Genomic DNA, 12,317 nt, shown 5'->3' with positions numbered 1-12,317 from the left:
CAGCAGAGACATATCCAGCTTTCTGTGCTTATTTGTAAATCACAAGTATTTATTGATTGCTATATTGGTGTGGCAGGTCTTAAATCAAGCAACAGTTTTTGTGCTTTTTTGGAAAAAAAAAAAAAAGAGAAAAGAGTGCATCGGTGAAGCTCCTTTCCTATTATACCATGTCACTCAGTCTGTGCTCTCTGCAGGAGACACCTGAACTCCCATATTTTAGCTCTCAGAAGGCTTTACTGTCAGGAACTGCTGAAGACCTTCACCTAGGTAACAGTAGCATGAAGCTCTTGGTAAGGAACTGTGTTCATGTCTCCCTAAAGTACCTAATCCATATCAAAGGATAACCTGTCATTTAAGTTTCATGGGAGCTGTGGGGGTTACAAGATGCGTCTGTTTAGAAAGCTAACTCTGCATTTGGCCTTGGAAGCTTTCCCAGCCACAGCAGGACTGCTACTGTGTCTCCCAAGCCAACTCAAAAATCTAGATTATATTCCTGGGTGAGAATTAAGAGATGGAAAAATGGTCTAGGGAAAAAGGAAGCAAGAATGACAACAGACACCAAAAAATTCCAGCATCTTTGGTAAATATTCAAAGCTCCTAATGTAACAGGGGGCTTTGGCAAGTCCCTTCCAACCTCAACCATTCTGTGATTCAGTGGAGGAAAGAAAAAACAAACCAAAACAGAAATCCTCAAACCTCTGAGGTTTTAACAGTGAGATCTTGGCATCTATCAAGTATGCAGCCATAGACAGTTATGCTATCTTTAAAACCTCCTTTAATAAATTCTCTTTTCTATTCATATGTCAGTCTTGTTTCTTTTCTTCAGTCCTCTTCCTGGTCTACACAGAGCAAGTAGGAGTTTGCAAGTCCTGATGTTTCCAGCCACGTCCCAGAAGGTCTGGAAGTGCTGCTACTTTGAGAAGTCAGGCTGTGGAGGGCTATAGAAACATATGTTCCCATTTTTTGCATCATGAGAGGGGGCATCATTTTACAAAGTGGGAGACTTATTTATTGGTGCAGTCTGGGTTCTGGCGAGATTTATGAAATTTTACAACCTCTTCTGATGGGAATCACTGGAGCCACTGTAGAGAACCTGCATCACTGACAATTACCCTTATGATTGTATGATCCTCATTAGGGTGATTAAACTAGCTTAGCATCATATTATTTAAGTGGCACCAGGCAGTACTTTGCTGAAGAAGATACACTAAAACTCTGAGCTGATATGAATTTTAGAAGACTACCCACTAAGAATCCAAATTAAAAAAAGTGCCATTTTTAAGTGACTACTATGGAAACAAACACTGCCTTAGTAAGAATGGGATAAGCACATGCCAGCAAACCATTAAAGAATTCTACAGGATATTGCTTACACTACAGGATGCACTGCAAGCTCTTTATGTTACACTTACATCTGACCTCCTTCTAGGTAGAAGCTTGAGGTTTAGGTCAGTACGGAGGACTTTGAAGTCAAACAACAGTCAATGGCTATAGGAGCGGAATTCAGGATCTTTTGACTCCTGACAAAATTCATCCTTTCCTTTAGTGGTTTCTGAATCAGGAGATGCCTGTACTCTTGCATTTGCAGAACACTGCTTGATTGGGAACAGGCAGCCTGATTCAGCAGATGTGCTGAATGTTCCCGAAAGTCTTCAAAGCTCTTTTGCGTTTTTAAAAAAAATGCTTATAAAAAAAAAAAGTAAAAAATATTGTTTTACCAAACAGGTTAATGTTAGTACAGCAGAATCAGTTATTGCAGAAGAAGAGAAGTGATAAACCCCAAGAAGCATATTTTTGTTTGTTCTTCTCTAAATAGAGAGAGGGAGAGAGAGAAAAAAAGCTGGTTATTATCCTGCTTCCAGAAACGGTGGGATACTAATTACTTGAAGTGAAGACAGAAAAAATACTAATTCTTTGATGTACTCATTAACTCACTACTCTCTGAAGTCATCTGAATATTTATTTGCTCCATCACGTTTTGGCCAAGCGCCCTTGGCTGCTTGCTGGAACTCTACACAACCTGCGACCAGGATGCACCTGCATAGCTACTCCAGTTATTCCATTAAGATGCTTATTGTACCTACTTGGGAATTTCATTGGTATCATAAGAAAGGCAGCATTTTAAGATTTAAAGACAATTTAAACAGAAATTAAGGAAAAGCGCTGGCTGTAGTCCTTGCATCCCCCTTCCCTGGTAGCAGCGCGACTCGTTTCACTCCTCCGCGACCTTCCCCCCGCTGAAGTTTTCGCGTGCCGCTCAGGTGCCTCACGCCGGGCGGCCCACGGCGCTCACCCCAGCCCGGGGGGCCGGAGCCGGGTGGGGGCCCCGCAAACCGGAGGGGAGGGGGGGCCGCGGCTCCGCCGGGGGCAAGCCCGTCCCCGGGCGGGCAGGGGAGCGGCGGAGGCAGAGCAGCCCCCGCCTCCCGCCCGCTCTCCTCCCCCTTCCCCCGCTCCCGCCTTTTGTGCGCCGAACCCGGGCGTCAACGGGCGCCGGCGGCCGCGGAACTGACAGGAGCCCGCGGCTATCGGCCTCGGCAGCGGCGCTGTGGCGAGGGCGGCAGCGCGAACCGCGGCTGCTCCCGTCACCAAGGCGCTGCCTGGCACAGAAACACAGACAGAGACGGACTGACAGACACACGCAGCGCGGAACGGCGCGGGCTCGGGGGCCGCCTTTGCAGCTTCTTTCCTCCCCGCACCATGCTCTGCTCCAGGCAGCGCCCGCCCGCTGTTCCCTGAGGGCAGCCAGCCCCGCGCCCGGCTAAGCGGGCGACTGGCACCCGGCTCTCTCCCCCCGCCCCCAGTTACCTGAGTTAGCTCCGTCCCGGCGACTTTGGCAGCGCCTCCGCCCTCTCCCGCTGTGGCAGCCCTTGTGCAGCGGGGGAGTGAGCCGCCAGCAGCCGGAGGGGACTGCAGCCGCCGCCGGGGGAGACGAGCTCAAGCCCCCGCCCCCGGAGCTCTTCATGGCGTCTCACCAGCAGACCAGGATCCAAGCCTACCTGGAGAAGAATAAGATCGGTCCCCTCTTCGAGGTAAGGTGCGCGCTTGCCGGCCGGCTCCTCCGCGGCGGGCAGCGGTGGGGGCGGGGGTGTCCCCACCATGGCCGCGGCCCCCCGCGCAGCCCAGGTGAACATAGGGGAGAGGATGAGTTTGGGGCGCTGCTTGGGCAGCGCCGGCACCCCTCGTCTTGTCCTGCCGCCCCGCAGCACGCGTGTGCCCTCGTGTCCCTCCTCCACGCCCCTCTGATCACCGGAGCTCCGCGCAGCCCTCCCTTCCCGGCTATCCCGAGGATGCGCCCCTCTTCTTCGCCCCGCCACGGACGCGCCGCCCTCAGGTTCGCACGATCCCGCGCGGGTCGTCAAACAGGTGCCCCTGCGCCCCCCCGCCCGCGGCCCGAGTCCCCGGGGCCGGCCCCGCGGCGCTGCCGCCTCGCCCCGGCGGCCGCGGGGCAGCGGCCCCGCCCCGCCGCCCGGCCGCGGGGAGCCGCGGGCCGACCGCGCACCCGCCCTGCGCTGCGAGGGGAGGCGGCGCTTCCGAACACCCCCGGCTCCAGGGCGGCAGCGCTGGGCACCGAGCAGCGGGCACCGAGTGCCGCACGGCCCGCGGGCGAGCCCCGCGGCGCTGCCCCTCCGTGACCGGCCAGCGGTGAGGGACGGGTGGGTGCCTCCCATCGGCAAACACACCCTCTGGACCGGGATCTGGGAAAAAAGTCTGTCCTGCAAAAAGTCCGTGTCGATGGTGTTTTCTGAAATTTCTGTCTGCAGCCACACACCGTGTTTTTGCTACAGATTTTCCGTTTTCTTACAACGATGCACTTGCAGGGATTTGTAGATGCACAGATGTGCATATTTTACTATTTCAGTGCATAAGCTGTGAATACTTAGAATTTGAAAGGGTACTAGAGTAATCGTGATTATTACCATTTTGTCATCTTGTTTTGCATGCAGTTTTAAACATCAAAATGCACATACATTATGCACTGCACTCGGGCAATATTATCACAAGTCTCCCTTTTTCAGTATTTAACTTGTTCTCAATAAAGCTTACTCTGTATGAAATATCTTTTATTCTGGTGTGCTGGATGCCTTGTCTTCAGTGTATATTTTGCCACCCCCCCCATAAGAAAGGTTAAAATTTTGTTAGAAAATTGTTCATAAATGGTCTGTTTTTATATTTTTTGTGTGCATAGGCTGTTGAAATAGACTGTGTTGGTTCAGTGCTAGTGGTGTTAGATATTTTTATTTTGCAATAAATAAAGCCCCTTTTGATGGAACAGTAACTGGGTACTAGGGAACAGCAGGTGATTTTTCTAGTTAAGGAATTCATAAACATGAAAAAAATTGTGTGGTTCAATTTCTGAGTAAAATTGTGTTCAGTCAGCTGTGTTGCTAGGTGTACCTATGTAACTGACTCTTGTTTATTTCAATGGAAATTCAGTGCTTTGGGGTTGTTCAAGAGTTAGTCCCTTGACAGCTCTCATTTTCTTCTAAATTTCCTTAACCCATTGGTTTACACATTAAAATTCAAGGGAACTACTTGACATTGCTGTTCTGAGTCAGTGTTTTAACCAAGTTTCTCCATAGTATAAGATGCTTATCTTCATTTGTATTCTTGTAGGACGTTTTAGTTATCAATAGGGGAGAGAAAGATTGAGAAGTTGTATTTGTTTCAGCATTAAATGTATCACTACATATTTCACTAATCATTGTAATGTAGGAATTTCATTGTGATAGAAAGAATCTGTGAAAGGCTCTCTCCATAACTGTGCAGGCTGTCTACAGGTTCTTAGTGCACTCCTGTATTCATGGAAGACTTTGGTGTGAAATCCACTTATGCCTGAACACTAGTGACTGGTTTTAAGTTCTAGGGTTATGGCATTCCTGCAGTTGTTTACAGTTATTTTTATCCATTACACTGGGAGGAAGAAGATCATAATTCTTATCTCCTCTGCTTCCTGATTGGCCATTTAAAATCTACTTCCATATTTAATTTTTTGATGTACTTTTTGTTCTTGTAGTCCTTAGAAAAAGGAAGACAGGTATTTGAAGTTGATGGGAATTGACTGAAGACTATGCATGGATGAATCTTTTACTCTATACTAGTATTCCTATTAGATGTGCTTTGTGGTGTTTCAAGAATACCATGTGTTCACAGTCAGATATAGTCACTAACATGTCAGTTTTTTGTGTGTCTGAAAGTTGTGACACATTGCAAAAGAGACCTGTGCTTCATTTTTCATCCAGGAACAGCTAGCATTTTCTTATATCACTTCTGGTTTGGATGCTAATTTAACCATCACTTGTCATGGATGATAGACATCTTTTTTATTCAGGGATTACTAATTTTCTAATACCAACTCAGAACAGAGTGGACTCGGATCCAGTTTTATCCAGTGTTATTTGCTGAGCAGGTTGAGACTGTATGTATGCATGCATGTATTTTTTAATCTCAATATATGCTTTAAGTCAATATTTTAGTGAGTGCATGAAATCATACTGGGTAGCTAAGGGCAGTCACAGGAAAGAAGGACGTGGAGAGAGGACCTGTGAGCATTCTGTGATGAAGGCAGGGATAGTGATGCATAAACAGATTGTATTTCCTACTTGCATAATGAATAATCAGTGATCAAGGGGACTTTACACCATTGATTTTAGACAATTACGGAGTCACAGAATGCTGATGGATGGAACAGTTGGCAATGTACTGAAGGTGAAGTACAATTCCCCTGCATTACAATTAAGAGCAGTAGTTGCTTTTGCTAGTAGGTCATTGTGTTCCAGTTGCTTGCAGTTATCCAGGTTGTGTCTCTTTTCTCCATTCTGCCCTGTATTTGTGGCCTTCTGTTACAGTGGTTAGGGATTTTTTTACTTCATTAACTGGCAGTACCTACTTAAGAACATCTTTGCTGAAGTTTTGCGTCGTTTGACACTTGAATTATCTTCCTCATTTTTGTGAAAGAGGAATGCTGACATATGAGATGCAGGAAGACCTCTGCCTTGGTTAGAAGGTTGTTTCCTTCTCTATAAATAAAAGTTAGGAGTACACTCCTGGAGAAAGAATTAGAGCTTAAGCTGACTCAGGAGGCATTGGTCTTCTACAGACTACCAGCACCTGTTAACACATACTAGAAAGCCCTTTCCACTCAGCTATGAATGGTTACTCAGTACGGATTCACTTGATTCCAAGCATTTTTACAAGGTAAATTCTTATTTATGGGTTAGAGGTGGGAAGGAAGGTGGGTTGGAATTACTGTGTACATCTGAGACTGTGTCAATTTTGAGATTTAAGTCAGGTTGCAAGAAACTTCGATGCTGCAGCCTCATTTTCCCTTTTGAATGTGGGTCCCCAAGTCATGGATTTTCAAAACTGTTGCTTCTCTGCCATTTGTCTTTCAGGTGCCCAATAATTTTGTAAGGTAAGATCCTTGTGAGCCTCTAACTCAGCTTCTAAATGCCCCAGGGCATACAGGTGTTGTTAGTGCTGACAATAAGGTCTTAAATTAACCCCTTATATTCTATGAGGTTCATAAGCATCCTTACCCTGTTCTGTGTAGGCTATGTGTTGTGGGTTTCTTTTCTTTTTTCTTTTGCTTTTGAAAGCTTAGATATCTTTCTGTAAGAGATTGTTGGCATCTAAGAATACTGTTTTTAGACGAGTTTAGATTTGAGGAATGCCCTTTAGAAATGCCTCTTTTCTAGGATTTTTGTGGTAACACATACCATGGCACTACCTGTTTTTTTTTAGATCTTTTTTTTCACATTAACTTGGAATGTAACAAGAATTCTAAATATGAATTATTTCTGTGATGAAGCTTCACTGTTGTTTTTTTAACATCTTTCTAAAATGTGAACAGGAGGTATGTGCCTAAAATTGGCTGGGACAGAGTATTCAGAATCAGCACCCACTCATTTCTGTCTGAGTGAAGTATTGACCCACTTTGCATTTCAAGCATCCAATCCAAGAAGTTCATTTTGTGTGTGCTAATAATCTCAATGAATAATCCTGCTGCCTGTATCCATACATCTATTTTTCTGTAAGACTCTGTCTCTTTAGCATCCAGTTGTGTTCTCAGTTGGGCAACCTGACAGTTAGTTTCTGTGGATTTGAAAGCTGGATCAGCACTCTTAAGAACAGATTGCAATAAATCTTCAAGAGCTCTGAGATAAATTTAGTATTTTGGATTTTTTTTTATTTCTAGAACTGCAGCTAAAAAGCATCCAGCAGGTACGTTGTTGTTATGCAAACCCAAGAACTGTAATTTCTTTGAATTATAAAAAGCCAAAATAACTCTTCTTAAAATAAACATGCCAAACCCCTGGTTACCTAAGAATTTTTTTCTCCAAGTAATGTGGTCTTAGAACGGTAATTTTTATTTCAAACAACATAAAGGCTTTATAATACCACTGTTAGCCTCTTTTTGTTTAGCAGACATAATTATTGAAGCAAAGACAATGGGAAATTATTTTATTTTTAATCTGTGAAGGTTTTTCTTTCCCTAAATGAAATAGCATTATTGGTATATATTATGCAGTGGTGTCCATTATTTAAATAAAATAACTATGCTTTTCACTTAAAGGTTAGCCTGTTTGGTGGTGAACACTATCAATAGTGCTTTTTTATGACTGACTTAGTCAAAGTTTGGGGATTAATTTTGGAGTTTTTGACTGTTTTCTGAAGCAATGTTTACCCTTGGTTCTTAAATGTGCAAAGGGTAGACACTGTCAACTTGAATGATTAATTAACCAGTTCACAATTTCTCACAGTATAAAATTATGTTTAAAATATGTGTCAAAGAAATTGCAATATCTGCAATTTGAATGATAGAGATACCCTCAAAGAATTGTTTTGAGATTGCTCAGATATTTTATTTTATTTTGGTATTTTACTTAATGGGTTAGATTCTGTTGCTAGTGTGAAAGAATCTGTATTATGGATTACACAAATGTATTTAGTGAAGCATTTCATTTCAAGCAGCTAGATGGAGCCTTTGAAAGGCTGAGTTTTTCAGTACTTAGACATCACAAAGATCATTTTAGGCGCTAACTTGAGTGACATTGTTTCAGTCTGGCAGTTCCTGTTGCAGGGAAGCCAGTATCAGCTGTTTTACAAAGGCTGTGTGGAAACCAGCAGTGATCTAGAAATGTTGCAGTCTTACACAGTAGGGGGTAGGGAATCACATTTAAGTTCTAATTTTTATTTTTGTTGGTGCCTGTTACTAGGGCATTATTGTAGCCTTAATGCGCACTACATGTGAAGTAAAAGACCTGTTTAAGGGGAATGTAAGGGAAAAGGAAAAATGGTGTGGAGATCTTTTGCGTTTTGCAGAATTCATCATATAGTCTCATAGTTTCTTTCTCTTTTAAGAGAAAGCAAGTGGAAGACCCTAATTAAAACTACAGACATGCCCTTTTCCATTAACAACCAGTTCCATAAGCAATGGCTTTATGCTTATTACTTGACTTTTGTGATGACCAACAAGATGCAAATGTGAGGAATTTCCCTGTGGTTGAGGCAGTCATAATTCTACTCTCCTGTGTAATCGAATACTAAGAAAAAAATGTTCCTGAATGAGGAAAATAACATTGTCTTGCTACCTGACTAGTTAATCTCTCCACACTTAAAAGCAGTTGCATTTTTGTGATTCCTCTGGGAATTTGAACTCTGAAGTTAGTTGAAGATTTAAAAGTATTTTTGAAAAGGACAGTGAAAGATATCATAGATAGAGGTATACATTCGTGTGGCCAAGAACACAAATAGTAATCACATAAACCTTATTTCCATAATGGCAAAAATATTACTTGCTTGAAATGGAAAAGTGGGCTCTCTTAATTGCTTTCTTAATTGCTTTTAAAAAAAAAAAAATCTTTGGCAGCAGACACAGAAATAAATGAAAATCCAAGTAGTAGTTAAATGGGAAGAATTGCACCTAGAATACAGAAGAATAAAGTGAAAATATCATATCAGCATCCTTTTATTACATCAGCTTTAATGTTTTTGAACTCTCAAAATGACAATTACTTTGTTTTTGAGAGGGGGAGCAGAAGACATAACAATCTTGCATCAAAAAATACCTGGGAGAGTGAGAAGTAGCTCTCAATTGAATTGCTCTCACCATCATGTACCAGCAAAGCCTGGCTGCTGAATGGTAAGGTATAAGGCTAACAGAATTTTTTCTAGCAACCTGTTTAATAATTAATCAGTCTGGATCAAAATTAGCCCATTACTACTGGTCTTATTTCTTTTTGTTTTATCACATTATGATGTATCTTCAAAATTCTGGATTACATTAACAGTGTTGAAGTAAGTTCTTCAATTGTTTTGTTTCTTTTGATTAATCCAGTCTTTTTGGTACAACAGATCAATATTAAGTGGCAAATATAAAGTAGAATACTTTGATGCTTTTCCAAGTGGCTAGATACTATCCATACTCCAGAGTCAGCACACTCTCAGCCTTCTGGTTTTTTAGGAGCTTATGGGAGGAAAGGGGGCAGCTAGTACTTCAGCCAGCATTTCTGCCACATATGATGTGCTATTTTAATGTTCTGGAGCAAGTGGATTTCTTAGTTATCTGCTTTATCATGGCATTGACTAAAAAGAAGCACCTAGACAGATACCTGTTATTAGTATTCCTTATTTTAAAAGTGTTACTTAGTAAATGGAAGCTAGAAACATAATATTTAAATTGAGTTAGAAACATAATATTTGAGAGTATTTTAACATCATGTTCTTTTACAATTTTCCTCTTATTTTTAATATCTAATCAATATTCTTTTATTTTTTTCCCAATGTCTTTTATTCTCACTTATGTCTTTCCATTTGCCTTATTTATGCAAATAAAGAAGTGGGGGAATAATTTCTCATTTTCAATTGTCTAATGAGTATTTGGGATTTTTTCATACAGTGATTTTTAAAATATGTTTAAAAATCTGGCAATGTTTTGTTTTTTTTTTTTCAGGGAAAGCATGTGTGCTTTTGTATGAGTAAAGAGGGATAGAGATACTTTCCTACCTCTAAGCTACAGGAGGTGGCTGGAATAATTTTTTATATTCACCAACTTTGGAACAAACACTACCCAAACACTTTAGTGTCTGTAATTACTCAGACAAAATTGAGGTGTTATTTCCTCTATTAGGTATTATCCCCCTTGCACAGATGCACACTTTTTCTCCTAAGAAATGTCATATGAGCTGTAAAGTATGACAGAAGGATAGGTTCTGTGTTAAGAGTCTTCTCTGCCTGAAACCATAAGATGTGGTTAAAAACCAGTGAAAGCAGGAACACTTTCAAGTACAATTGTTAAGAAACCCTTGGCCTCCTGACTCGGACAGTGAGCTGTCTCACACATTACTAAAGGTGAGGAAAAGCAGCACACAGCTGATAGGAGAAACAAGGATTACAGATTTTCATCCTAGGACACAGGTAAAGAGCATGATCCCTTGAAATGCACACCTATGCCTTTGCCAAGATAACCCAACATCCAGATCTGCTCTTAGAATAGAGGGTAATATCCTTTTAAAAAGCTTGCAACAAACTTGTTTTTGATGGCCTTAACTTTTAAGTCAGGTCCCGTATGCTGTGTTGTGTCAATTTTCCTTTGTCTTCACAGTTTCACTGAATACTTATTTTTAGTTCCATCTATAAATGTTCAGGCAGAATCGTTTGGATGTAGTTATGATGCCCCTCTGGTTTTGCTCTTCTGTTGATTTGGGCAGTTTTCTTCCCTTATTCACATAAAATTCAAGTATTATCTTTGCCTTAGACGTGGAGTTTCCAGTGAAACACCTCAGATTTTGGCGTATGTATAGTGTATATAGTACTATGAGGAGATGTGTTACAGATGAGAAATGCACATAAAAAATGAAGAATGCATGTGCATTATCCATGATAAATAGAAGGCTATTTTACATTAGCTACGTCTTACAAAATTTCTGTTCATACAGAGGGTGGAAACTTTTAATTGTGTATTTATGTGAAACATCCTTTCTCCTTCCTCATTTTCCAGCTCCCTGCAATATTCAATAAATTAAATCACTCTATTCTTAAACCATATTTCTCTATAGTGTCTGGTACAATATAGTTATGATACAATAGCTCTTTTGTTGGCTTTTGTAGGAGCTGTTTTCTGGGGCAGGAATTGTGAGAGTTTGGGTCTTTCAACTGTGTTGGAGCCTTTTTAATTGAATCTTTCCTCCTCTATGGTTTGTTTTACTCCAGACACTCTTGATGGTTTAGTATTCAGGACTATGGGCTATGAGGCTGATTTAATAGCCAGTTGCTGCAGGTCGTGTTCATCTTCATTTCTGACTGTGCATTCCTGCTGTCCTTGTTCCAGAACTGGTGGTTGTGTCATGTTACAGTTACCCCGTTTGGGAAGATGAAATAGAAGAAAATGAAATCTACAAAGAAGTGAAAATTGTTCAGTAGGCTGAGCTCAGTGGGTCACCATGAGTCTGATGAGGAATGTGGCATTGACTTGGGGGAGAAAATGTAGATGGCGTGAGGGTGAAGGGAGGGAGGGGAGAACAGGTGCTTTTCTCCAGTAGCAAGCTACTAGGTGGGCATAAAAGATCTGCAAAGCTTGTGTGCTTGTTAGCTTCATATGGATCTTGTCTTTTAAAGGTGCAGCTTCCTATAGGTTGGGGGAATGTCATGAAGCCCAGTTGATTCCGTGAAGGAGCAGAAGAGGGAATTGAATAACTGGGGAGGATGGCTGAACAAATTAGGAGGAAGCAGACGATATGAATGCACTGAGTGTGAGAGCGAGAAAGGATAGGAAATGAGAGAGGGTGGGATGAAGATTAATGCTACATTGCCAGCATGTTCTTTTTCTTTTCTATTTTATTTTTATGATCTTAATCCCTACCATCAAATGGTTACCTGGAATCTGTACTTTTTTTTAAAGAAAGGTTCTAGTGCTCATGGTTGCTAAGAGTATAACCAAAGAGTGAGAAAGACAGGGAAAATACAAGAAAATATAACTTATTATGTAAAGAGCATGTATGTTTTGCAGTGTTTGACTCACACCTCTAGTACTTGGTCTTGATGCATTACTTCGGCATGGATTTGCCAGAGAATTAATTAAAGGTGTCCTTAGCACCACTATTAACACTGGCTTTTGTGCCATGAACTCCTTCATTAAGAAGGAGCTACACTCCAATTTGACAGGCGTTTTGCCTCTGCTGACATTTGTATGAGTGGAGAGGTAAATGGATGATTGTGAAGTATTCCTCTGGTCAGGTATGTATATCAAAGAAAGGAATTCTGAGTGATCATAAGTTCCACATTCCTTTTGGTGCACTAGTGCAGAAAAGCTGCTCGGT

General features: G+C 41.8%; 1 protein-coding gene across 3 annotated transcripts in view; it reads left to right on the top strand.

The window, feature by feature from the left end:
- C1H8orf34 (chromosome 1 C8orf34 homolog) overlaps positions 1-12,317 on the top strand; it is a 159,244-nt gene that overhangs the window by 23,130 nt on the left and 123,797 nt on the right. For 2 of the 3 annotated variants that reach the window (XM_088058174.1, XM_005517106.2), the window contains exon 1: positions 2,542-3,029. The exons of the other annotated variant lie outside the window; for it this stretch is intronic. In XM_088058174.1, coding sequence (XP_087914300.1) covers positions 2,961-3,029 — 69 coding nt within the window. In that variant the 5' untranslated portion in view covers positions 2,542-2,960. Of the gene's footprint in view, positions 1-2,541; positions 3,030-12,317 lie in introns of those variants that run through there. 3 annotated transcript variants of the gene reach the window in all.

This window comes from Pseudopodoces humilis, chromosome 1 (assembly GCF_049639895.1).
Source record: "Pseudopodoces humilis isolate 2021_Gansu_Grassland_sample_001 chromosome 1, ASM4963989v1, whole genome shotgun sequence".
Taxonomy (NCBI): domain Eukaryota; kingdom Metazoa; phylum Chordata; class Aves; order Passeriformes; family Paridae; genus Pseudopodoces; species Pseudopodoces humilis.
This window is presented reverse-complemented; position numbering and strand designations above follow the sequence as displayed.